Source organism: Hyperoodon ampullatus (genome assembly GCF_949752795.1).
Source record: "Hyperoodon ampullatus genome assembly, chromosome: 3".
NCBI classification, from domain to species: domain Eukaryota; kingdom Metazoa; phylum Chordata; class Mammalia; order Artiodactyla; family Ziphiidae; genus Hyperoodon; species Hyperoodon ampullatus.
In genome coordinates, this window is record NC_136916.1 from 140,080,952 (window position 1) to 140,108,395 (window position 27,444).

The 27,444-nt window shown below is 40.7% G+C and overlaps 1 protein-coding gene across 1 annotated transcript in view; it reads left to right on the forward strand.

Moving 5' to 3' along the window:
- PRKCH (protein kinase C eta) overlaps window positions 1–27,444 on the forward strand; it is a gene marked incomplete at both ends in the record, with an annotated part of 225,295 nt that overhangs the window by 111,847 nt on the left and 86,004 nt on the right. The window contains 7 exons of the mRNA XM_079701199.1: window positions 9,288–9,438; window positions 14,226–14,260; window positions 17,643–17,731; window positions 19,263–19,392; window positions 21,892–22,019; window positions 25,157–25,300; window positions 25,482–25,655. Of these exons, the coding sequence (XP_079557325.1) occupies window positions 9,288–9,438; window positions 14,226–14,260; window positions 17,643–17,731; window positions 19,263–19,392; window positions 21,892–22,019; window positions 25,157–25,300; window positions 25,482–25,655 (851 nt within the window). The remainder of the gene's footprint in view (window positions 1–9,287; window positions 9,439–14,225; window positions 14,261–17,642; window positions 17,732–19,262; window positions 19,393–21,891; window positions 22,020–25,156; window positions 25,301–25,481; window positions 25,656–27,444) is intronic.

The following is a 27,444-nucleotide window of genomic DNA, read 5'->3' on the forward strand; positions in this document are numbered from 1 at the left end:
TCCCAGTTTCCTTGCCTCTTGAGGATGTTCTGCCAACTCTTAGAGATCCCTGAAGGAACCCAGGTGGCAGGATGAAAGGGAGGAGAAGATTTGATGGGTTCCTGAGAACTATGGGTGTGGGGTTAGGGAAGTCAACATTGGTATCTGCTAAACAGACTTAGTGGAGGAGTATAAGATCTGCTGGGTTCCTAATGAAAGGAATCCTGGTCCTCCAAGCCCATTACTACTGGGCTTACTCCTAGCCTACCTCAATCTTTCTCCGCAGAGCCTTGTGGATGCCCCATTCCTGGTACCTCAGGTCCAGACCCCAGAAATTGAGGACCGGGGGAAAGCCTAGTCTCCCACCTGACTAAGGCCCACTTGAAAGTCTTTTTGCTGTCTGAGGACTCAACTTTCTCTCAGATGTTGGACAGTGGAAGCACCACCCTTTGGGGAAAATATACCCCCTACTACCTTACTATGGTTCAAATAGGACAACTACAGTAAGCCTGATTTCCATGCAGGATATTCACATACACTGTGAATTATGTGTATTTCATACACATAATTGGTTGGATGAAGGATGGATTTCAGAGGGGAGCAAACTTATGCAGGGAGACTAGTTAGGAAACTATTTCACAGTCCAGATGAGAGGAAGAAGGCATGAACTAACTATACCCAATGAGCATGGGAGGGAGAGACCCAGTCAGATCATAGAAGGCTTAGTAGAACTTGACAATCAATTTGTTGTGGATGAAGAAGTAGGACCTGAAGACATCTGTATGCTGTTTTTGGGGTTTTTTTTCCTTCTTTTTCTGGATGACTCCAAGCATAGTGGTACTATTATCTAGGAAGAAACGTGGGTTCAAGAGGTTGAGGAAGAGGGTTCAGCCTACAAATGTCAAGTTTTAGGTGCTTTGGGGATGTCTTGAAGAGATACTGAGAAGCTACTTAGAAACAAGTTTAGTAGTTAGAAGCCAGAGCTAGAGCTGCAGATTTGCGAGTCCTCAGTACATAGGCAATTGTTGGAAGTCAAGAGATCTTTTGAAGTGTTGGAGGAGATGAGTGCCCTGAAAGACCAGAAGAATGGTGTACAAAAAACCTTGGGACACACACATGTTTAAAATGTTGGGAAGAGAACAGCTGGTGAGTGAGACTAAGAAGAAATTGTGGAGCGAGAGGAACCAGATGTTGTTGGAGCCAAGGTCCCTTTCTTCAGGGCTGAGGAGAGAGTTTGTACTTTGGACAGTACTCGTAGATACAAGGGGTGAAATTAAGAAGGAGGTTTTTGGATGATGGGAGATCAGGGCTCTTATAACAGTGGGGTGAGGGGCCTTTCCCAAGGTTCCTGATGGAACTCGGGTACCATTTCTGATGGCCGCATCCAGGACCTCTATTCTGCTCCTCTTTCTGCTGACAGAGGAGACTGGGGGGTTAGGTGGGGATGGGTGAGAATGGGCTCAGCTTTCATGATGCTGTGAGCCTTGAGTCCTCTTCGAGAAGGTCAATCTAGTAGCAAATTGTTTTTCTCTCCTCTTTCCAGTGATAGTCATCCCCATGAGTTTGCACGATGGTAGATGCTTTTGTAGACTAGGCTTCCTCAGAGGAAGCCAAGTCCCTGAGAAACACCTGTGTATAGCTCCTGAAGAGTCAGGTATCATACTACATTGAGTTGAATCATTCTGTCTGAATTTAAAAATACCTATGAGTCATGTGATTCAGCTCTTTTCAAAAAACAGAAGATTCTGTTCTGCTCAGTGCCATTTGGGGGCTTTTGCTTGCCATTTTTAATACCAACACTGTTTGTCACAGCCATTGTGACTGGTGCTGGCATAAATTCCTGGAATCCTCTCCCTATCCTGGTTCACCAGTTTCTCCTTCCTCTTCCAAACAACAGCTAATCTCAACCCATTTATGAAGTCTTCCTTAATTAATCAGATGACTAGGTACACAACTCCTGTGATTCTCTCTTCACTCAACACCCAACAAATGCTCTCACCCACTGGTTGTGTGTACTTGTTGTAAAGACTCATTTAAATTATGTATTTGCTTAATACGTGTGCTAATTGTTCTGTATTATCACTATTGTCTCAGACAGGAATCATCTAAGTTTAAGTTCTTAAGCATCATTCTTTATCACGTATCACACAGTTCTGTGATCACGTGGTTGCTTATTCAGTATGTTGGATAATACTAAGCAAAATTCTCTCACTACCTTACTGCATTACCTTTCAAGGATATTTTGTATTTTAGAGACATTAACAACATAGCACTCTCTGGTTCTTTCTTGACTGGTAACTTTTGGTCAACACTAAGGTTTTCCTGTTTGTTTTTCCCATAGTTATCACCTCCCAAGTGCACACATGATAAAATGAACATCTCAGGAAGAAGAAAAAAGACATCTGATAGCATTGCTCAGTAGTTCAACATAGTAGACAGGGTCTGGCGTCCCCACTTCTATCATTGGCTGCCTGACCTCACTTAACCTTCCTGTTAGTTTCTGTTTCCTCACCAGAAAATTTATTACTTTCGGGGGGAGAGACCCAATTGATTCTAGGAGATTCTAGGAGACCCAATGTTAATAATTTTAATAAAGGACAAAGTGCAGGATGATGTTAACCATATGGTCCTGGGATAAGATCAAGAGTGGAGGATTCCGGGGGTAGTTCTGGTGCTAGCTAGCTACCAGATGAGCCTTGAGCACGTTGTTGAACTTCTAGGTAATGGTTTCCTAGGTGTTGATTCTTCTTCGAGACAATTAGGTGATTGGATTAAAAATCCCTTCTATTTCTTGAACTCTGAAGTAAGAGTTTTAACAACAAGTATAATAGGTAACACTTAGTTGCCACCTGCTAGGTTTTTTTCTAATTATGTTACACTTATTATCTCAACAAGTCCTCAGAATGGCCCTTTGAGGAGAGTTCTCTAGCCCTTCGTGTTCTCCAAATGAGGAAACTGAGGCATAGGAGACAAAACAAGTTGCCCAAGATCACCCAGTTTATAAGGGGAAGAAGCAGGATTCACAGCTGGGCTCCAGATTCCATGCGCTCACCCACCACGCTCTCTTGCCTGCCATATATAAAGGCTGCACGACCTCCTCTCCACCGCCCCTTGAAGACCAGACACAGATTTTAGTAAACTAAGTGCTTTTGCTGCTGAGCAAATTCAACTTAAATTGCATTCTACACTAAATCAGAGGTATTTCCTTTATATGTTTTATATCAATAATTCTAAAAATTAAAAAGTGCCATAGATTTCTCTTTCTGATTTAATATGCTTCCAAGTCACTTGGAAACTTGGAACTATGCTTTTTTGACTCACATCAGAATGTTGCAGAAGTACTTTCAGATACAGATGTCTATGTCTGGTATATAAAGCCTTAAATTCAGGTAGGGAGAGCAGAAGACTAAAAAGGATGAAATATTTACTAGTTTTGAGATCAAGTTTAGACAGTTTGACAGAGACTTCGGAGAGCCACTCCTCCCTGGCAAAGCCTCACATCAACAGCACAGGTTTCAGACCAGCACAACTTGCTGCGATGGAAACTTACCCTGGGCTGCCTCCTACTCACTTGTGCCTCCTCGAGTTCTGAAAGAGTGTGTGGGATGACAATCAGATTTTATGAAATATAATTTTATTTCAAACTAGTTAACCTTCGTTACATTTGACATAATTATTCTCTACCCTGTGGTTGGGAGGGCTTGGCAAGACCAACTCGTGGATAAGACAGATCAGGGCTCCAGACCTGCCCACCTCCTGAGACTGGAATGTGAGTTTCCACTCTGGGGCACTGAGCCAGCTTCCTATTTACTTAGAGACATTGAGCACCTCAGGAGCAAAACAGAAGTTGTGATGCAAGTTTTGGCTGCAAAGCATGTTAGGATTGCTTGATGTGTTCAACTAGCACGTGATCTGAAAGGTTTCTCAAAGCCCAGGGTGGTTTCAGGCACAACAGGATTAAATCGTCTTTTTTAGCCCTTCTAACTCAGTCCTAAGTCAACAGGACGCCGTGCAAACAATGAGGAAGCTCCCTCTGCACTCTGATTGTCAAATGGGGGTTGAGTCTGCGCTCTGGGGAACAGAGTTAAGTCCCAGAGTTCTTTCTTCCTGGTCAGGGCAGCCAGCAAGAGAATGGTGATAGGGAAAGCCATATGAAGCCATGGGGGCCCCAGTTTAATTACATGACTTAAATTTCTTGCAAATTCTGAGGTGTGGGTGAGTGTGTGTTTGCTTTTTAAACAAAAAGAGGCACATGTGCAAAAGAATAGAGAAAAGGGAAGAGTGAAGTTTAGTTAAAAATGACCATGTATGAGGTCTTATGAGGCACCTGGGTATAGGAGGTGAAAGAGACATAACCCCTAGTTTCCTGGGATAAGGGAAAAGATGGAGGTGTGCTCCCAGGTTGCTGTGGAAACAGAGGGGAGAAGCATTTCACTCTGATTCAGGATTTTCCTTAGGCTCTGAGGCACACAGGAAAGTCTAAGTTAACTAGTTTAAAAAAAAAAAAAAAAAAAAAAGGAAGGAAGAACATTCCAGGAGGGGTGAAAGGCAGGAGCAAAGGCATTAGGGGATGACCGACTTGGTGGACAACTACAAGCGGTTTCTTCCTATGTCCTTCCAGCTATAACAAATCACCTGGAAAATTCATAGGTCACATTACTGCAATGGTAATAGCTGTTGAAGGGGAAAAAAAAAGACTCAATTCATGAAATATTAAAACTGCAAGTGAACTGACCTTTTAACCAATCTTTATAGTATTAAGGGATTAAATGAGTAAATTATTGGTAATTAGACCCCCAGGGAGAATTTAATTTGCATTTAGATGTGATAAGTGTTTAGTAATTCAATACAAGTTTTGCTTTGGCCAGTACTGAGCTGGGTTTTAGGTTGGTGATAATGTAGATCAGGTATAGGGTGTTACCATTAGGCTAACTTTCATCATCTGTCAACAAAGGAACATTAAAATCTGTTTATTTTGTGGTTACTAAATGGCTTCTAGAAGTATTATGGAAGAGAGCAGTACAGTAGAGTAACTTCTGTTCTTATGTGACCCTTATCCAAAATTGTAAGAACCTCTCAGGAATATTGATTATGACACTATCCCCATAGCACTGAGGACAAAGGTATATTTTCATCTTCTTTAGATAGATGGGAAACCTGAGAATGATAATAATTGGGCTGCTTGCCAAAGATGTTACACACACACACCCCAAAGCAAAACCTGAAGCAGGTACAATTTTAACCATGCTAGAGCCTCTGAAGAATTGGTATCTTAACAACGTTTATTTGGACTATTTCTACATTTTATTCTTTGAGATTTCTTGTATTGACCCTAATTTTTACTGTTAAAAAGAATATAATGATTGATATCTATATAGCATATATTCCTGCTTTCTGGTGTTTTTTATAGAAAACAAATCCTGAAGTTGAATTGTTGCATGAAAGGAAATGCACATAACACTTGGACAAAGGTCACAAAAACACTAACTCGAAAAGATATCTGCACCCCCATGTTCATAGCAGCATTGTTTACAATAGCCAAGATATAGAAACAACCTGTGTCTATCGATGGATGAACGGATAAAGAAGTTGTGATATATATACACAATGGAATATTAGTCAGCTATAAAAAATGAGGAAATCTTACCATTTATGTCAACATGGATGGACCTTGAAGGCATTATGCCAAGTGAAATAAGTCAGAGAAAAACAAATACTGTATGATCTAAAAAACAAACAGGAAAAACAAAACAACCAATTCACAGAAAAACAGATCAGATTTGTGGTTACCAGAGGCTGGGTGTAGGGGGAGGAGGAATTGGAGGAAGGTGGTCAAAAGGTTTAAACTTCTGGTTATAAGATAAGTAAGTACTAGGGATGTAATGTATACAACATGATAACCACAGCTAACATTGATGTATGATATATAGGAAAATCGAGAATAAATCCTAAGAGTTCTCATCACAAGGAGAAAATATATATTTCCTTTTCTTCTTTCTTTTTATTGTATTTATATGAGAAGGTGAATGTTAGTTGAACCTATTGTGGTAATCATTTCACAGTATTTGTAAATCAGATTGTCATGCTTGTACACCTTAAACTTACACAGTGAAGTTACGTCAATTATTTCTCAATAAAACTGGAATAAATACTGGGGCTTCCCTGGTGGCGCAGTGGTTGAGAGTCCGCCTGCCGATGCAGGGGACACGGGTTCGTGCCCCGGTCCGGGAAGATCCCACATGCTGCAGAGCGGCTGGGCCCGTGAGCCATGGCCGCTGAGCCTGCACGTCCGGAGCCTGTGCTCCGCAACGGGAGAGGCCACAACAGTGAGAGGCCCGCGTACCGCAAAAACAAAACAAAACAAAACAAAACTGGAATAAATACTTTGATAGGTATTTGTCAAATTGGTCACCGAAAGAAATCATTCTTGAAATAGCTACGTGTTGAATGTGACCATGTGCCTAGCTCTGGGCAAAACGTTTCTAATGCATTATCTCATTCAGTCCTTGGAAAAAACCTAGGAGGAAGGCACTACCTGGTTTATAGATGGGAACACTGAGGCTTAGCAGGGTAAATACAGCCAGAGGATTATGGGGAGAGACCCCATAGAGACCAGTTTATGCTCCTACCAGCAGAGGCTGGAGGTGCTGATTTCCCTACACTGTAGTAGGAGTGGGCATGTTAACTACCTTTATAAGTATTTGCCAACTTAAGAGGTAAAATGTCATTTACCTTGCAGTTCTTACATGTCTATCTTGGATAGGATTGACATCTTGACATGTTTATTGTCTATCTGCATTTATAATTTTATGAATTGCTTGTTCACTTCCTCTGCCCCCCCCTTTTTTTTTTTTTTTTTTTGCGGTACGCGGGCCTCTCACTGTTGTGGCCTCTCCCGTTGCGGAGCACAGGCTCCGGACGCGCAGGCTCAGCGGCCATGGCTCACGGGCCCAGCCGCTCCGTGGCATGTGGGATCTTCCTGGACCGGGGCACGAACCCATGTCCCCTGCATTGGCAGGTGGACTCTCAACCACTGCGCCACCAGGGAAGCCCTCTGCCCCTTTTTTACTAGATTGTTTATCCTCTTTTCTTAATGATTTATACATGTTATAAATAGTAACACTTTGTCACATGTTGCAAATCCTTTTCTCCCCAGTTTGTTTTAACTTTGTTTTGTGTCTGTTGACAAGCAGGACTTTAAATTTCATAGATTGCAAATCTGTGGATCTTTTATGGCTGTAGACATTTGTTATCCCCATCCCATTCCTAGGAGTGTATTTTTTTCCCATGTTTTCTTTCTTTCTATAATTTCCACCTCAACATTTATCTGAGATTATTTGGGTGTAAGGAGTGAGGTAAAGATATTTTCCAAAAGGCTACCTAATTGTCTAAACACCACTTATTGAATAATCCATCTTTTCCCACTGATTTGAACCATATTCTCTTTCAGCCAAATTGATTTCTAGTTTTGGACTTTTCTGGAGGGGGTAGAGCACTGTTTAAATTACCGTAATTTTATAATATGTTTTAACATGTAGAGCAGGTCCTCTCTCATGGAAAGTTTGGGACAGTTTTAAAATATTTACGGTACCAAATAAACCTTGAAAAAAATCGTCAAGTTTAAAAACATCCTTTGGGAATGTTGATTGAAATTTTGTTGAATTTAGATATTAGTTTAGATAGAATTGACAGCTTTGTAGTATTGAGTGTTCCAATTTAAGAACTTCATTTTTACTTATCTTTTCATACCCTTCAGTTGATTTAATAGTCTTTTTTTCATATAAATCTTGCACTTCTGATAAATTATTTCCTAGATAATTTGGTTTTTTTGGTTGTATGAATGGGATTTTTGGCTCTTTAGATATACCAAATACCTTGACTTTTAATGATTTATGATTGTCCATCACACCGAACTCATTTTTTTAATAGATGAGGCTGAATTCTCCTGAGTTTTCTAGTCATACATTAAACAACTTCAAATAATGGTATCTTTGCCACCTTTTCCTAATAGTTTGATCTTTTGTTTCATTTCTAACAACTTTGGCGAGTACTTTCAGAATAATATTAAATAATAGTGGTGATAATTAGTCTTATTCGTTCTTAACTGTCACAGGAATTTTGTTAACATTTACCGTTCAGTTTGACGCTTCTGACCTGTGAAAATGTGTGTTAGTCATGTTAAAAAGACAATCTTTTAGTCTTTTCAAAAGAATTTTTTATTGGATTACAAGTTAAATTTTATCAAGTGCCTTTTAAACATCTATTGAAACTGTCATACTTATTCTTTCACCTATTAATAGAATAAGCTATAATAGATTTTGTAATAATATGCCCATTGTTATGCTCCTGAGAAAATTCCCACTTGGTCATAGTGAGTTTTTCTTTTTAAGATAATTCTGGATAGTATAGAAGTTTCTGGTTATTTGAGTATATTGCTACTGGGAAAAGTCTACATAAAATGAATCCTTCAGAATTAGAGGTAGTCCTTTAAAAACTTTATCAATTCATTCTAAAAAATTAGACTGGTTTATGTGACTAATTTTGACCATGTATTTACATGGAAATCTTCTATTTCTTCCAGGTTTTAAAATTTATTAGCAGATTATTCTTGCATGATTCCTTTAGTTTCCTTTGGAGCAGTGATTCATTTAAAAGCATTATTGAAGAAAGAATCTTTATTTTATAATCACAAGTCTCTGCATACATTGGAAAAGTTCTAGAACAGTTAGGTGGACAATATCATTTATGATCTTTAAATGGTGCAAAGTTTTTAGAGTCTTCAGATTAGGAGCCACTACTTTTAAAATATGAAATTAGAAAGGGAACTCGGAGTGTATTCCCAGTTAATTTCTACCTCTTCCAAGTTAACAGAGGTGGTGCTGGAACTGATGCTTTTGGGCAGGGCTCTCACTGTGTTGGGGGCAGTTCCACAGCAGAATGAAAGGGGAGTAATGAGGAACCCTGTTTGCCAGCAGGTCACTGCAGCCAGTCGGTGAACCTGAGGTCCCAGACAGCTGGACAGGGACTGTGGGACCATGCTGCTGTCACATATTGGAGCATCGGAACTCTGGGGAACCCACGCTCTGTTCTGGGGGAGACTGGCCCAAGATAGCCAATTATAACTAGGCAATTGGGAATCCCAGGGTTCACATATGTCTAACAAACCATGATGATTTTCTGGGGTGTTTTACATCTTGAAGAAAGAAAAAAGTAATTTGGGGAGTATTTGAACTATCAAACTTGCTCGTACATTAGGTGCAGGTAGGTTCATTACACATTATTCTTTTTTCCCTTCTTTTAATATACAGCTACTCTCCAGAGAGACCGAATCTTCAAACATTTTACCAGGAAGCGCCAAAGGGCTATGCGAAGGCGAGTCCACCAGATCAACGGACATAAGTTCATGGCCACATACCTGAGGCAGCCCACCTACTGCTCTCACTGCAGGGAGTTTATCTGGTAAGAGGTCCCCTGGCTTCTCTCCTCCCAAGAGCTGAGACTTCCTCTGGTTGTGTGTGATTTCAGGAGAAAGCATGATTATTAAGAATTGTTTTAGAATCTGATTTTTTTCCTCTTACTCTAATATGTTGACCTAGAAATTTTAATCCCCATCAAAAAAATTACACAATTTACAGATTAAGTTTTATATGTTATTTCTTTTGCCAATCATGTTGGTAAAAGTGCTAATGAACTGGTTAAAAAGCACTAATTAGAGAGAGAGGCTAATCAGTTAATAAATGATCTATCCCTAAGGAGGAAAGATATATCGACAGTATTTCTCTAAGAAGGCATGAATCACATGAAGACTTATGGAATTAATTGTTGCAAGTAAACTAAACATACAGTAGTCTTCAGCCTTATAGTATGTACACAAAGGTAATAGCTTTCAGTGATCACATACTATAATCCCTGGCATTTAAGAATCAAGATAATTAATAGTTGAGAAATTCTAGATGATTTGGGGCAATATCTTACTATACATGTTACTCAAGTGGCAAATCTATAATGTAAAATAAATTTAAGTAATAGTTATCTTCAATTAGAGGCAACATTAAACATATTTATTTGCAGAGAGAAGGAAGAAGTACCCTCACATGCACAAAACATACACAAACACACCCTTCTCAGGAGGAAGAAACACACTCTCATATCTGCAGCATAAAAGGAGATCTTTTTTGTTGTTGCAAACTTTAGTCATTTTGTTTAAGGCAGAAACACTTGATTCAGATCCATTTCTGAGTATTGATCAATTACTTTGTGTTTTGTGGGGGTTTTTGTGATTACTTTGGATTTTATACCTTTTAACAGTCAGAATGCAGGCTTAGTTTGTGTTTCTGGCCTTTTTAATCAAGAATATGGTCTTGTCTATGATCCTTTTAAAGTACTATTGGAATCTGTTTGCTAGTATTTTATTGAGGATTTTTGTGTCTATGTTCATCAGTGATATTGGCCTGTAATTTTCTTTTTTTTGTGATATCTTTGTCTAGTTTTGGTATCAGGGTGATGGTGGCCTCACAGAATGAATTCAGAAGTCTTCCTTCCTCTGCAATTTTTGGGAATAGTTTCAGAAGGGTAGGTGTTAACTCTTGTCTAAATGTTTGGTAGAATTCACCTGTGAAGCCATCTGATCCTGAACTTCTGTTTGTTGAGAGCTTTTAAATTACTGATTCAATTTCAGTACCGGTAATTGGTCTGTTCATATTTTCTATTTCTTCCTGGTTCCATCTTGGGAGACTGTACCTTTCTAAGAATTTGTCCATTTCTTCTAGGTTGTCCATTTTATTGGCGTTATAGTTGCTCGTAGTAATCTCTTATGATACTTTGTATTTCTGTGGTGTCTGTGGTAACTTCTCGTTTTTCATTTCTGATTTTATTGATTTGGGCCCTCTCTCTATTTTTCCTGGATGAGTCTGGCTAAAGGTTTATCATTTTTTTTATCTCTTTGAAGAACCAGCTTTTAGTTTCATTTATCTTTTCTATTGCTCTTTTAGTCTCTATTTCACTTATTTCTGTTCTGATCTTTATGATTTCCTTCCTTCTACTAACTTTGGGTTTTTTTGTTCTTCTTTCTCTAGTTGTTTTAGGTGTAAGTTTAGGTTGTTTATTGAGATTTTTCTTGTTTCCTGAGGTAAGCTTGTATCACTATAAACTTCCTTCTTAGAACTGCTTTGGCTGTGTCCCATAGGTGTTGTTTTTTTTAAAATATTTATTTATTTTTGGCTGTGTTGGGTCTTCGTTGCTGTGCACGGGCTTTCTTTTAGTTGCGGCGAGCGGGGGCTACTCTTCGTTGTGGTGTGCAGGCTTCTCATTGTGGTGGCTTCTCTTGTTGTGGAGCATGGGCTCTAGGCACGCAGGCTTCAGTAGTTGTGGCTTGGGGTCAGTAGTTGTGGCTCATGGGCTCTAGAGCACAGGCTCAGTAGTTGTGGCGCACAGGCTTAGCTGCTCCATGGCATGTGGGATCTTCCTGGCAGGGATTGAATCTGTGTCCCCTGCATTGGCAGGCGGATTCTCAACCACTGTGCCACCAGCGAAGTCCCATGTCCCATAGGTTTTGGATTGTCACGTTTTTCATTTTCATTTGTCTCTAGGTATTTTTTTTATTTCCTCTTTGATCTCTTCAGTGATCCATCGGTTGTTTAGTAGCATACTGCTTAGCCTCCATCTGTTTGTTTTTTTTGCAGTTTTTTTTCTTGTAGTTGACTTCTAATTTCATAGTGCTGTGGTTGGAATATATGGTTGATATTTCACTTAAGACTTAAATTTACTGAGGCTTCTTTTGTGGCCTAGCATGTGATCTATCAAGAATGTTCCATGTGCACTTGAAAAGAATGTGTATTCTGCTGCTTTTTGGGTGAAATGCTCTATAAATATCAATTATGCTCTATAAATATCAGTAAATATCATTTGGTCTAATGTGTCATTTAAGGCCTGTGTTTCCTTATTGATTTTCTGTCTGGATGATCTGTCCATTGATGTAAGTGGGGTGTTAAAGTCCCCTACTATTATTGTGTTACTGTTGATATCTCCTTTTATATCTATTAATATTTGCCTTATGTATTAAGGTGCTCCTATGTTGAGTGCATATATATTTACAATTATTATATCTTCTTGGATTGATCCTTGATCATTATGTAGTGTCCTTCTTTGTCTCTTGAAACAGTGTTTATTTTAAAGTCTATTTTATCTGATACAAGTATTGCTGCTCCAGCTTTCTTTTGATTTCTATTTGCGTGGAATACCTTTTTCCATCCCCTCACAAATATCATATGATATCTTGTGGAATCTAAAAAAATGATACAAAGGAACTTATTTACAAAATAGAAATAGACTCACAGACATAGAAAATAAATTTATGCTTACCAAAGGCAGAAGGAGGGGGCAGGGATAAATTAAGGGTTTGGGATTAACAGATACATACTACTATATATAAAACAGACAAACAACAAGGACCTACTGTATAATACAGGCAACTATATTCAATATCTTGTAATAACGTATAATGGAAAAGAATCTGAAACAGAACATATATATATATACATATATACGTATATATATATATAATGAATCACTTTGCTATGCACCAGAAACTAACACAACATTGTAAATCAACTATACTTCAATAAAATAAATTTTAAAAAGAAATAAGACATTAAGTTTGTACACAATAAAAAAAATTAATAAAATATAAAAGAAAGAAAAAGTATAGAGTCTTGTCTAAACCAAAGGCCCTAAACTGGCTGTCGATATGTATGAAGCCTAAAACTGTAGTCTTTAGGAAGAGGTTCCTATTCCATTTTTTAATGAAAAAATTAGCATCTCTGGCAACTTTGAGCCCATTTTTCTTCTTTGCATGCTCCAGTTAGACTCACCTCTCCCTAGATTTGCCTGACCAGAAGGGTAACTGTCTGTTGCTGTTTTATTTCATGTCACACCATTTGGCTTCCCTCCTTTACATGACCTGCCAGCCCCTGTAGGCATTTGTGGTGACAACCTGTGATCTCAACTAACGTTCTTAATGGAAACTTACTTGATAATTTCACCAAATTTTTTTCTACCCAGGAAACTTTAACTCCCACCTAACTGGCCTTGTGAAACACACACACACACACACACACACGACACATGCACACCCACTTAAAATAGTGGTTATGTGTTTTATATATATACACACACACATACACACACATATATATATATATGATTAAGCACATGGACTCTGGCATTCAATCTTATCACCAACTAGATGTGTGAACCTAGACAAGCTATATAACCCAGCAATGTCTCCTCATTTGCAAAACAGAGACAATAATTTTATTTTATTTACATAATAAACTTTTATTTGCACTTAGAGTGCCAGGCACTGTTCTAAGTATTTTACATTATCAACACTTTTTATCTTCATGATAACCTTATAAAGTAGGTACTGTTATTATTATACCTTTTTATATATTAAGAAACAGTGGCTCAAAGTAGTTAACAACTTGCCCCAAATCACATCCAGGCCATCCAGTTTCAGGATCTGTGCTCTAGGCCATCCTATTATATGTGCTACCTCACGTGGCTTTTATGAGGATTAAATGAGATGGTACATGTCAGCTGCTTGGTTCATTGCCTGGCATATCCTACTGGCTTAGTAAAATGTGGTTTTTGTTAGTAAGAATGAGAATCATATCACCATCACCCAGAGACTGTATTAGGGAGAGACAGAGATGGAAGCTGTGGGCATATTGTGACCGCATTTCTGCTCCCCAGTGGACTCTGGGTGATGTGGGCACAGGGAAGATGGAAGATGCCTCAGGTCAGGCAGCTGGAGTGGACTCACCTGTTTACATCCATATGTATATCTACATCTGTTTACTTCACCCTCTGCATGTCTTTATGTGTATGTGAGAGGGAATGATCAATAAGGCAGTAAAGTGACACTTCAGGAAGAGGCTCAGTCATACACACAGAGGAGGGTTTATTTTCACTGAGGACTTGGGGGATTGCCACAGTGATGGGTAGAATGAGAATTGCCAAACTCACCTGTCTGTGATTCGGAGCATTCTAACTCATCAATTTCCTCCTTGTCTTGTGGCAACAAAAAAGGGCTCAAAAAGGACATTATTTCTGCTGCTTCTCTGAAATTGTGTTTTTTATAAAGGACCAGAGGATGAAATTTGTTTTCCTTAAGTACTGTAATTATAGGAACATTGTTGCTGAAATATTTGACTAATGGTTTCTTTTTTCTCTGTTGTCTTGAACAGGGGTGTATTTGGGAAACAGGGTTATCAATGCCAAGGTAAGAAAACATTTTAAAACTATGTTTAATCTTGTTCCTGTGTTAAAAAGTGATTATACCAAGAGGAAACAGGATACATTCCATTAATATTTTGATAAATAACTCTCTGTAGGTCAAATGAGACCCCCATAGAATTACAACCCTTTAGTTTTGTTTAAATTTTAGCCATGTCTTTTTGTAGACAAAGTAGAGTGGATGTTTTTATTCCTGAATCCAGGATACCTATATAAATGTAGTTGTTTAAAGTTTTGTCTCTGCAGGATCATGAACATACTAAAAGGTAATGTGATTTTGTGAGCAGGACCCCTTGAGTCTTGAAGATAAATTTTTGTTTTTTTACAATCCCCTTGTCCATAGGGATGAGAAGTAGCACAATGCTGATTTCTCTTTACCTGAATTGGAAATAGAAGCTATTATCCAAGTTGCTTTTTTGATTTTCTGAATTTAGTTAAATGTGAGAATGTTCAAAGTTAGGCTGTTAATGGTCTTGTAAGTTATTATCCATTCAATTTATTTTGATTTTCACAATTCTAAGATAACCTCAATTAGTGTTCCAGAAGAATTGGAATGAAATAAAAAAGGAAAGAGTAAAAGAAGACTCCTTAACCTGGAGGTTTAGCCAGGCTGGATTGGACTTTTCTTTTATTTGGGCCTCCCTCATCATTAACTTGAGCGTCATCTCATGGTTTGTCCATATGGTACCTATTATCTTAATTTACACCCTACAGATCATTGGTAAAATAGTACTACCTATCCTAGAGTGGTAACCTATGGTAAACTAGGTACATAAAGAAATCCCACCTTCTCTTCTGAAGGAGGGGAAGTAAAACATTATTTCCCTTAGAAGAATGGAATAAGACATACATTTAGATGTAATTTTGGCTTTAATATGTATGAACAATTCTACTGAGTTCTCAAATTTAGGAAAAACTGAATTGATATGACAACAATAATTGACCTTCTGCTATTAATTTCAGCCTCAAATGAGAGCATAGTTCACAGGTCAGAGTCAATGTCACTTTTTGGCTTGGACCTCTCCAGCACAGGGGTATGCTCTGTCCATCTCATGCATACAAAGATAACTTGAGAACCTCTTGGTAAACAAGATTACATTTTTGAGTTTAAAAATACATGATTTGTGACGTATCTGTTGTTTTTTTAGTTTATTTCTTCTACCATGGCCTGTAGCACCAGGATATTTGAAGAGCTGATTTTCAGTGGGCCACCTGTTAAAGGACCAGGAAAGAACACTGGTCAGGAGACATGAGGACACTAATTTGTTCACATCTTGCAAAGGGATATAAAACCACATGCCTAGTTGGAAGGATATACCAGTCATGCTAAAAAGAGCAAACAGATTAAAGCAGATTTCAGAACAAGGAAAGTTATAAAGGATAAGGAAGGGCATTATGTAATGATAAAAGGAGTCAGTTTTCCAAGAAGACATAAAAATCTTTAACGTATATGCGCCTAATAACAGGGCATCAAAATACTTAAGGCAAAAACTGATAGAACTGCAAGGAGATATAAACAAATCCACTATTATAGTTGGATTTAATTTTATTTCATATCTCAGCAATTTCTGATTCTGTTTGCTCAGCAATTTTCTGCCTGATCCAGCAGGCAGAAAATCAGTAAGAATATAGTTCTAAATATAGTGCTAAACAGCACTATCACAACTTGATCAAATTGACATTTATAGAATTCTCCATCTAAGAGCAGCAGAACACACATTCTTCTCAAGCTTACTAGGAACATTTACCAACATAGACCACATTCTGGGACATTGAAACAAAGCATAACAAATATAAAAGAATAGAAATCATAAAAAGTATCTTCTCAGACCACAGTGGAATTAAACTAGAAATAAATAACAAAAAGATAGCTCAAACACCTCCAAATATTTGAAGATTAAGCTACATATTCTAAATAGCACATGGGTCAAAGAAGACTCAAGAGGAAATAAAAAATATTTTAAATCAAATGAAAATACAATTTTTCAAAATTTGTGGGAGGCAGTGAAAGCAGTGCTCAGAGGAAAATTTAGAGTATTAAATGCATATATTAGAAAAGAATAAAGGTCTAAAATCAATAATCTAAGTTTCCATCTTAAAAAGGAGAGAAATTTAAGCCTAAAGTGAGCAGCAGAAAATAAATAACAAAAATAGAGTGGAAAACAGTAAAATTGAAATTAGGAAAACAATTTAAAAATCCACAAAACCAAAAGCTATCAATAATTCTCCAAAAAGATCAATAAAATTGATAAACCTGTAGCCAAGCTGACTGTGAAAAAAACAAATGCCTTGGAATATAAGATTTTTCTATGTGAAGGATTCCCTCATATAAAAAGACCAGTTCTCTGGGCACTTTCAATTTGGTTCTCCTGAGAATTCAATCTGATGAAAGCTAGATGGGTTTTAGATTATAGTGCTACTTGCTGACATGTCATCTGTCTTTATGTATTTAATCCTAGAAACTTCCATATGTCTTGAAAGATCTTAAAAATGATGTGTATTTTCATATTGCTTCATTGCACATGTTCACCCTTTAATGGAAACTGGACTCTGCACTCTATCAGTTGTCGGAATGAAAATTAAAAAAAATGTTATTTAGAAAGTTCTAACTATTCAAGCAATGGATTGGGTCATTCTGCAAATACTTAATGAATGCCTACTTTATTCAAGTCATCATGCTGGCTGGGAATCCTGAGGACATTAGAGGCTGTATGTGGAAGATCTGAAATGAGGGAGGCCAGCTAGAGGTTGTAGGAGACTAGAGGAGGGAGAGAGTTTCAGTCTAGAAGGGGAGCCATGGGGAGGATATTTTCATAAACAAGACATTTTTTAAAGTTGTGTCTTGTTACACATTTAAAGTTTAGTGAAGCGATAGAAAAAGAAGATACCCCAGGGATTGAGAGGGACATGGACAGTGTGTTGGGGAGAGTGAAGACTTGCTCCAGGAAGAGCACCTAGTCTAGTTTTTAGTGGAACAAAGAGCCCCCAGAGAAGAAAGGTGACAGGTGAGCCTGGGGTGGGCTTGGGAGAGCCTGAAACCCATCTGGGAAATTTCAACTCTAGTCTGACTGACTGTGAGACACGATGGAATGCTTTAGATTATGGGCCTGAGGTGGCCAGAATCATATACTGTGAGACGATTCCTCTGGAGGTTGGGGCAGGAAGGAGTAAAGCCAGGAAGGATGACATTAGTTCCGGACCTGAGTATGAATAGTTCAAGCGCGAGCAAAGGCCTGAGTTAGGGTGGTGGTAAGGAATACAGGAAGAACGGGAGCACTGGCTGCCATCATGTGGGCCCACCGTCTAAATCAAGCCACCGTGGCCTGGTGCCTCCAATAAATGTATAATCGCTGGATTTAATTTCCTAGTGTGCACCTGTGTCGTCCACAAGCGCTGCCATCATCTAATTGTTACAGCCTGCACCTGCCAAAACAATATAAACAAAGTGGATTCAAAGGTAAGATAGCAGTTTGCTGATTAAGTGCCTGCATGAGCTCAGGCGTGCATATTCTCTCTCACTCTCTCGCTCCGTCTCTCTTGCTCGCCCTCTCTCCCCCCCTCTCTGCTTCCGTCTCTCTTTCTTTCTCTCCCTCCCTCCTTCCCTCTGTCTTTTTCTTCCTCCCTCTCGTTCCCAATTCCCTTCCACACTCCTTGAAGCCAATGGTGGTATCAGAATTGAAATTTCTCTCCTTTTTATATTATGGCATTTGTATTTCTATACTTGCATGGCTTGACCTGTCCTTGAAACGACTCCATTAGTGATCAGCTGGGTAAAAGCTCTAGGGATCAGTTCTACTAATTTGAAGAGAGATTTCCCTGAGTTTGGCATCAGATGACTGGGATTTGAATGTAGAATCCAGCCTCTGCTAGCCAGCTTCTCTCTCAGCCTCAGACCTAAAATAGGATCAATACTACAAGATAGAATTGATATGGTAAGTATGTTGTTAAGTGTAAATTGCACTTCCTAAATAAAGTGACTTTCGGCCCCCTCCAGCCTCTCGAGGAATTTCAGGGAGGATCTGTATCTATACATAAAGGCTTGAACATCCCTCTTGCCCTTGGCATTGCATCCAGCTGAGGTGGGCCTACATTCTAAATTCTGGAGGTAGAAGGTACTTGGAGTATTACCAACAGTTAGCAGTGGATTTACAGATGCATTGAAGAGTCCGACTCTGGAACTTGATGGTTCTTTGCAGTATACACCCAGGATTGCTATAGAGTACACACAGAGGCGTGTGTACTTTCTTTTATGAGAAAGAGGCCAGAAACGTTTCAAGAGGAGTAATATTGCCCCACTACTTGTTATGTGTGGCTCTGTTGTTATTGCTTCCAACTGTGATACAGACTATAGAGCCTATGCCTAATTCAACTATTCGCTGGAAACAGTATGTGAGATTTCACCTGATCCTGAGAAGTGATCGTCTGTGAGATAAAAGCAGAATCTTTGCACTCAGATATCAAAATACAAAGACAGGCAGAGGCTGGAAGGGCTGAATAAGATCACCAGTTGAATGTCACTTTGGAATAAATTCCTTCTGTGGTGCCCTGTCCTCTGGGTGTCACCCCATCCTCATGATGCAATTTCTGGAAGAACTTGTGATAGCAAGTGTATGTTGCCTATAAAAGACTTGTTGAATCCTGAAGTTAAAAGGTTCTAGAAATAGACATGGGTGTGAGGAATTGGCCAGGAGAGAAACACAGCCAAGGGAATGTAAAAGGTGAAATGAATATTTAAGTTTCTATTAATCTCCCAAGATGGTGGACAGTTTAACGTATACCACACATTGCTGTCCAGCCAGTCTTGTTCACTAGAAAATGTGCTTCGTCTGCGTGGTAAGGCCTGGGTAATTCATCGTGGCTGAGCGGTAATAGTATACTCATCTCAGGTGTCATAGTAACACTTTGCATTTGGTGGGCTCCTGTTACAGTTTTCACAAAAGGTGTGGGTATGGAATTTCAGCTCTCGTCCTCCTGTTTCCGTGCTACAGATTGCTGAGCAGAGGTTCGGAATCAACATCCCACACAAGTTCAGCGTCCACAACTACAAGGTGCCAACGTTCTGTGATCACTGTGGCTCCCTGCTCTGGGGGATAATGCGACAAGGACTTCAGTGTAAAAGTGAGATTCTGGGGTGCTTGGTACCCACTTCCTCTTGAGAACACCTTGCTGCAAGCTTTCAGAATTCTGCAGTTCAGACTCTGACCTAGGACAGATGGTTTTAGATACCTTGTAAATGAACATCTTAGTGGCTCTCTCTATATGTATGTGTCCCTTGTCAGGCACGTAGAGAGCTACATGTGATCCACAGATTTCCTAACCATGGAATGTTTACTCACTTGCTAAATGAAATGTCCTGTCTAGTTAGCTAGCCTGCTGGCTATCCTCTATCTAGTACTGAGTACAGGCTACTCATTGTGTATTTCCACAGGTATTTGAAAGAGGAAAAGTTGGGATCTGGTCAGAAAGGGAAGATGGTAGGAGGTGAGGTGGCCAGCAGAGAAGGTTGAGTTATGAATAAGAACTAGCAGAAGAGTTGGTTTGATCACCTCACCAGAAATAAGCAGGAATTGAGTTATAAAAGCATAACTCAGGGCTTCCCTGGTGGCACAGTCCTTGAGAGTCCGCCTGCCGATGCAGGGGACGCAGGTTTGTGCCCCGGTCCGGGAAGATCCCACATGCCGCGGAGCGGCTGGGCCCGTGAGCCATGGCCGCTGAGCCTGCACATCCGGAGCCTGTGCTCCGCAACGGGAGAGGCCACAATGGTGAGAGGCCCGTGTACCGCAAAAAAAAAAAAAAAAAGAAGCATAACTCAGTCCGCCCTGTGTCTTCTCAAAGAGCTTGATAGAGATCAGAGAGTAGGTGTAATGAAGGACACTTCAGCTTTGGCCGTGCGAGGGCACATGCACTTCAACAGCCATGTCCAGTGGAGCCTGAGTTTGGAGCTTTTGCCTCAGCAGAGGATACGGATATGGGAGCTGGTCCCTGTCCTGTTAGGAGTTGAGGGGCTGTTGGCCTGGAGTCATCTCTCATTGAGTGTTGCTGTAACAATCTGGCTGTCGTGGGGTGCACTGTCCTCTGCTGAAATACATGTGAGTTTCAACCTGAAGCCTGAGACACATTCTGAGTCACCAGGGGAGGCAGAGTTCATGTCAGTACAACTGGACAGCTTCCACTGGCTGCCTGGACTTAACCAGACCTGCTTCTATTAACAGAAAGGGGCTAGTCACTTGTTTTTAAGAAAGGCAAATTCTTTTATTTCTCCAGAGCACCATTTAATTATTCTTTTTTCATAGATACCTGAAATAATTCTTTTTCAACCAAAACAGCAGCCAACTCACATGTAGCTTTGTTTCAGGCACTGCTTGATCATTAGCTGGGTGGTGTCACCCAGGTGTGGGTTTCTAGTGTGAAAGTCACGTTCTGCTTTCGTATGGTTGTTGCCGACAGGCAGAGCCATGGGTGGGGTTCATCTGCATTGCACTTGTCCCTGGTGGTGCTGAGGGTAGCACGCCTGCAGTGTTCCAGCTCCTATCATTTTTGCTTTTATGGTCACGTGGAGCTTCAGAAAGGCCACCGCAGGCTTGTATGTCTCCGTACCAGCCTTGCTGAGAGAGGTGGATTTCCTATGAATCTAATGAAGCTTAAGCCTTGGAGCTCCTCCCTTGCAAGGTACCTTCCAAGTTCTCTACTTGATGAAGTGCTCTTTTTCTTAAAGAGGGCAACCCTAAATTGCATAACTTCAGGCACCACGAAACCTGGCTCTGTGTATGCTTCCAAAGATGGGCTGACACACCTCAACGCATCTGATGCTGCTTTATCCCTGCCTCTGATCAGCAGGGCCCGTGTCAAGAAACCATGTCAGAACTCCGTGCTGATTAAACCTCGGCTCTTTCATCATCCCAAGTCAGCTTCCTGTGCACCAGGAGCTTAGCTTGCTTCGCTCTCCTCTTCCAACTGCCACTTGCCTTGACCTTTAAAAAAAGTTGCTCTTTGTCACCCATGAAGCCACAGGCTGCAAGCACTGAGAAATTCAGCTGCTGCACAGGATGCCGCGTTCTGTGCTGTGAGGGCCACCCAAAGACAGTGCTCAGAAAAAGCTTTACTTAGAGGCTTTTCTCTCAGAAACACCAGTTCCATCCTGTCTGAACAGCCATCTACATGTGGCTGTTAGATTGCTACCTTTTATTGAGAGTTACAAGGAATGGCATAAAGTCGACTGGCACGTTTCCTTGTTATTGAATCGAGTGAGCTGTTGCCGTGATGAATGTTTTGATCTCTGTATTGAATCATGCTGGGAAATCAGTGATGACTTTTAAAATATGATTTAAGTGAATGTCTTGCATCAAGTCACAGTGAAAACAAAAAGAAATTTGAAATGTATTATTCTTCCATATGCCAGGCTTACTGCTTTTGCACAAAACAGAACTAGAGAAAATCAGGGATTTACTTACACTCAGGGGTCGTTGTGGGTGTCAGTTGAATTTGATGAGAAGATATCGTTATTCAGCCTGTGCAGTTCCTCAGTCACGGTCTTTCAGGTTATCACAGCTCTCTTTCACAGCACATGTTGACGTGGCTCCTTTCTGAATGTGGATTCCCTTTTCCTCTTCCATCCAGTATGTAAAATGAATGTACACATTCGATGTCAGGCGAACGTGGCCCCAAACTGCGGAGTGAATGCGGCGGAGCTGGCCAAGACTCTGGCAGGAATGGGCCTCCAACCCGGAAGTATTTCTCCCTCCTCGGTGAGACTTTGCTATTTTCATATTTTGTAATTTAGAAGTTGTTCAGATGTGGCGAGCCCTAGTATTGTGTGTGGCATTATCAAAGTTCCTAGTCTCGGCAAATACAATAAACAGATTTATTGCATTTTTAAAGAGCATTTTGTTCCACAAATAAGGTTCTCTATACAATTATATAACAAGAAATAATGAGCGTGCAGATATAGCAAGAAGCAGAAAAGGGATTTTTTTTTTTTAAGCAGCTTCCTGTCATTGTGGTCTGGTGAAAAGCCTGGAATCCAGGGTCCTCTGTTCTGTTCTTGTCGGGGCCCCTGGCAGTGCAGTTGACGAGTAACTATGGGCCTTTGCTTCCTTTTCTCTGAAGGGGTTGAACTTAAAGAGCTGATGTTCTCCACGGGCCTGGAATCCAGCAGTTGTGTAGTATTTGTTTATGGATCGTGAATTTATCTCAAGTCCAGCCACAGACAGGAGTTCCTTCCTCTCAGAGGGAGTGGGTGGAGCATGTCAGTCGCTGTGCATGTGTTTTGACCTGCCACCGCCCTGAGTGACCCTCCCCCACCTGCTGTTGTCCATTAGAGCTTCAGCCACATCCCAGGCCCACATCCTATTGCCACCTTCCTGGCTGTGGTCTGCTGAGAATTGGGAAAGAGCCATGGTTATGGCTGAGGCTTCTGAAATGTGTAGCTTGATGCCGGGTTCAGGAAAATTCTAGACTTAACTGTCAAATATCTCTGGGCACTTAGGAAGGGAAGTGCAATCACTGTCAGGTTCTTGGTTATCCAAACAATGTCATCACTAACCACCCCATTTCCTTTTCACTGAAGGGCCCTGCCTGGTAAAGCAGGGGCTTGGATTGACATTGCATTTCTTGATTTCAGGAAGGCGTTGGCAGAGTCCTTCAAGTCTGTGTGTCCTTCTTGTGGACAGACAGGCAGGATGCTATACCATGAGGGGGATTTCCAGTGCATGGGACAGCTGTGCCTGAAGAGTGTAGGTTAGGGATTTCGGCCTGGCCCAGGGCTTCTGAAATACCGTGGAAATAAGCTGAGCCATGTGGCACAACCTCTAGGAATGGGCATCGCCACTTGTCACTTGAACCAAGTATCTTTCATGTTCTGATACTTAATAGTGAGAAAGCCCAAATTACCTGTTAGCTGACAGTACAGCATTAAAGAGAGACATCTTTAGTCTATCAAAAGAGAAGAATGGGTTAAACAAACAAACAAAAAGATTGAGAAACACTGGATTTAGAGTTTTCTGGCAGGGGAAGTATTTAAGTGGAGAAAGTGAGATTCAAGCTGGTAAAATTTTTCCACCTTTGAAAAATTTATGATCAGAAATCTAGAGGAGAAACTATTAAAATAATTGGATTTTAAAGGTGATCCATTTTATATCTTCAATCACTGTTTCACTGGGTTGAGTAAGAAAAATCCTTGCAGTTTCAGGGTATTGCCCAGCTGTTTATTACAAACATTGCTTAGAAGTTGCCCCAGATAAGCTTTTGTTTTAGCTAAATAGGTCAAATGCTCCAAGATGTCAGATTTTTGGTCCCTTATCTGGTGGTAGCTTGTCTTATAAATATCCCAAGGTAGACATCTGCACGTCACTTTGTCTTTAGGTAGCACCCTCCCTGGGATGAGTCTTGTACTAGTGGGATGGGGCTAGAGAACTCCCCGAAGAGGCCACACCTACTTCTGGTTCTATGTGGTGAACCTGGAGCTCTCATTGTGTTGGTGGTTAACCTTTCTGGAGGGCAAGTTGACCATGTATCAAAAGTCTTCAAAATTGGCCCAAAGAGTTGCCTTTCCAGAAAGTTATCTTAAGAAAATAGACGAGGGCTTCCCTGGTGGCACAGTGGTTGAGAGTCCACCTGCCGATGCAGGGGACACGGGTTCGTGCCCCGGTCCGGGAGGATCCCACATGCCGTGGAGCGGCTGGGCCCGTGAGCCATAGCCGCTGAGGCTGCGCGTCTGGAGCCTGTGCTCCGCAACAGGAGAGGCCACAACAGTGAGAGGCCCGCGTATCGCCAAAAAAAAAAAAGAAAGAAAATAGACGATGATGAGGATGATCGTGTTGATAAAGATGACAACACAGCTTAGGTTTATGGAATGTGCCGGGCACTGGTCTAAGTGCTTTAAGTGCAGTTATTCATTTACTCCTCATAACAACCCATGTTGCAGGTACTATAACATCCCCTTTGTTAGCAGAGGAAACTGAGGCACAGAGAGGTAGGTGACTTGTCCACGGTCGTAGGGTTAGGTTGTAGAGCTGTGATTTGAACCCAGGCAGCCTGCTTGAGAAGCTAGACTCCTAATCACCCTGATTTGAAGATTTGCATGCAAAGTATGGTCACTGTGTGTTATCTATACTAGTGAAAACTGGGAGATAATCTATATTTCCAATACCGGGAATGAGTGAATCAATTGTGATATATCCATAAAATGGAATATTGGACAGCTTTTTGAAACATGTTCTTGAAAGACATTTAGAGATATGGATAATATGCTTGGGAAAATGTTAAATTAAAACGTGTTATGAAACAACAATTTTGTTGTTTTTTTTTAATTAAGTGTAAAGATAGACTGTGTATATGTATGTTTCTATTTTTTCTTTTTTGAGGAGGGCTGATGAGATTATAGGTATTTTCAATCTTACCCTTCATATATTTACATTAACTTTTGTTTCTCTTTTATAATTTAAAATATTGTATATAGAAATGTTGCTTCATTCTTTCTTGTTGTGGCGTGGTGCTCAATTCTCTGAGCAGTTGTGAAAGCTGCTATTTGCAGGACATGGACACCAGGTGGCGCTCCTGGAACTTTGGCCACCCTGTAGAAAGCCACCACAAGAAACGAGGTGGACCAGACTGAGACATTTTCTATATACTCCCATTTGAGCACAAACTGAAACTCGGTGGCTTAGATATATTTTAAATGATTCTGACCCAAATACAGTAAGCTCAGATCAGGAGTTGGTGCTGAAGCAGTTTTGAGTGGCAGAACCTGATCCCATGTCAAGCTGTATTGATCTTTCCCCATGTGTTGTATTGAGGGTTGAAGCTGCAAGTAAGGTCGTCTTCATCCATAAATGCTTCATGCTCCGCTGTGATTTCTGACTCGATGTATTCCTACTCTTCGCAGAATCTTGTTTCTAGATCAACCCTAAGACGACAAGGAAAGGAGAGCATCAAAGAAGGAAATGGCATTGGGGTTAATTCTTCCAACCGACTTGGGATCAACAACTTTGAGTTCATCCGAGTACTGGGAAAGGGCAGCTTTGGGAAGGTGAGTCTTGGCTCCAAGTGTCTGGGTGGTTAAAGGACGCCTGCTCCATGTGTATTGTTGGCCTGTGCATGTCTGTATACACATGCCCATCTCCCACGTGCCATCTGCCTTCTGCTCCAGATGAGGCCACACCCTAAGAGCTGCATGAGTTCTCATGCTCCCTCCTCCTGCTTTGCCATAGGTGATGCTTGCAAGAATAAAAGAAACAGGAGACCTCTATGCCGTGAAGGTGCTAAAGAAGGACGTGATCCTGCAAGATGACGATGTGGAGTGCACCATGACAGAGAAAAGGATCCTGTCTTTGGCCCGCAATCACCCCTTCCTCACTCAGTTGTTTTGCTGCTTTCAGACCCCTGTAAGTATGACCCACCTTCACTGCCTCCGTGGCCTCCTTTCTTCAAAAGCTGAGATCACAGATGTTGAAGGTTTCATAAAGTAGAGTATTAGAAACTTTGGGGGGTTGGACTCCTAAGGTAGGGTCATTTGAAGTATCCAGTGACTTCTGATGGCCAGAACCAATGAGCTAACTGCTTCCTTCCTTTCATGCTGTCCTGGAGAAGGATCACTTTGAGGGTTGTGTGTCCTAAAATTGAAAACGTCTTCATACATAAGTCTTCTCTAGCAGAGTGAAGGTTACAGAAGTCTAAGAATACAGTAAATGTCATGGGCTGCTTATTTTGGTGACTTTAACCTCAGCTCTGTTGCTAAATGCTGAACTGGTTCTGACCCGGGGAAAAGAGTTCAGACCAGGATAGGCCCAAAGGGGGCACCTTGATTTGTAATGTCCCAAGGCATTGCTCCTGGCCTCAGTTAAGTTAAGCTTGATTCTGTGGGCTGATTGTGGGATTCTGTCTATATCCCATCATGTTGTGCAATTAGGAATGCTTTTGGCTGCAGTTAACAGAATATGTGACTGACAGTGGTTTACACAATAGAAAGGATGAGTTTAGTTCATTAGTACAGACTTTTTTCTTGGGAAGTCTGACAGTAGCAATGTTAGGGTTGGATTAGTTGCTCAGTGACATCAGACATCTCTTCCCCGTGGGTCTCAAGGTATTTGCCACGGCCCTAAACATCACACCTCATATGACAGCATCCAAAGAAGGAAGCTTGGGGGACGGAGGCAGAAGGGCTTCATGGACCACTCTCCTTTTATCAAGGAGAGAAAAAGCTCTCCTAGACCTGAGTTACAGGCTCACCCTGAGCTGCAAAGGAGGCTGGAAGAGCAAATATCTAGTCAAGATAAGCTGCTTTATCATGATTGGCTCACATCAACCTTGACTTATCCCCTGGGGCAGGACACTCTGTAGCCCATTTAGCACTGGGCTCCTGTTGTCAGTGGAGAGGGAAGAGGGCTCCTGTGAAGGCACCAAGAGGGTCTGGCACAGATATTTCTTAATCTTCTTGCTGTCAAAGGCATTCTGAAAGAATTCAGGACACGTCCCTTGTGTCTGCTACCATCAGGGATGTAAAGGGTGTGATGGGAGCAGGATGGGGGCGTCCCACCTGGTCCAGTGATGCTGCGATGCATTTCTAGGGAAAGTAACAGCTATGCCGGAACCAGAAGGGCCAGTCAGAATTAGTCAGGCAAAGAGAATGAAAGTGAATATGGAATAAAGGTTAAACAGCTCAGGCATGGATCTACTAGTAAATGGGAACAGGAGGTGTGAATAAAGCTCATGAGCATAAAATGTGAGGTTGAGGAGGGTCCTGATGAGAACTAAGGCTGCAGAAGTAGCCCAGGCCGCTGTAGGCGCTGTTAAAGGAGCTAGGGTTTTAGTGCTAAGAACAAATGGAAGACATTTAAGCAGAGGAATGACATACCAGATTGCATTTTTTAACTATTAAAAACCATTTTATTTTATTTTTTTTGCAATGGGTAGTATAAGCATCCTCCAAGTATCCATACCCTCTCTTTGAAAGGAACAATTATTACTAGTTTCAAGTGTAGCCTTTCAGAGAATTTTTTTGCACACAAAAGTACACACACACACCACATATATACATCCATATTTATTTTTCTAAAAAGCACAAATGATAGTATATACTTGTCCACCATTCTGTATCCTTTTTTAAGGAAAAAAAATCCAAAATGGTTTTATTAAGGAAGTAAATCTCTGTAATGCATCTCGCAAAATTTACAC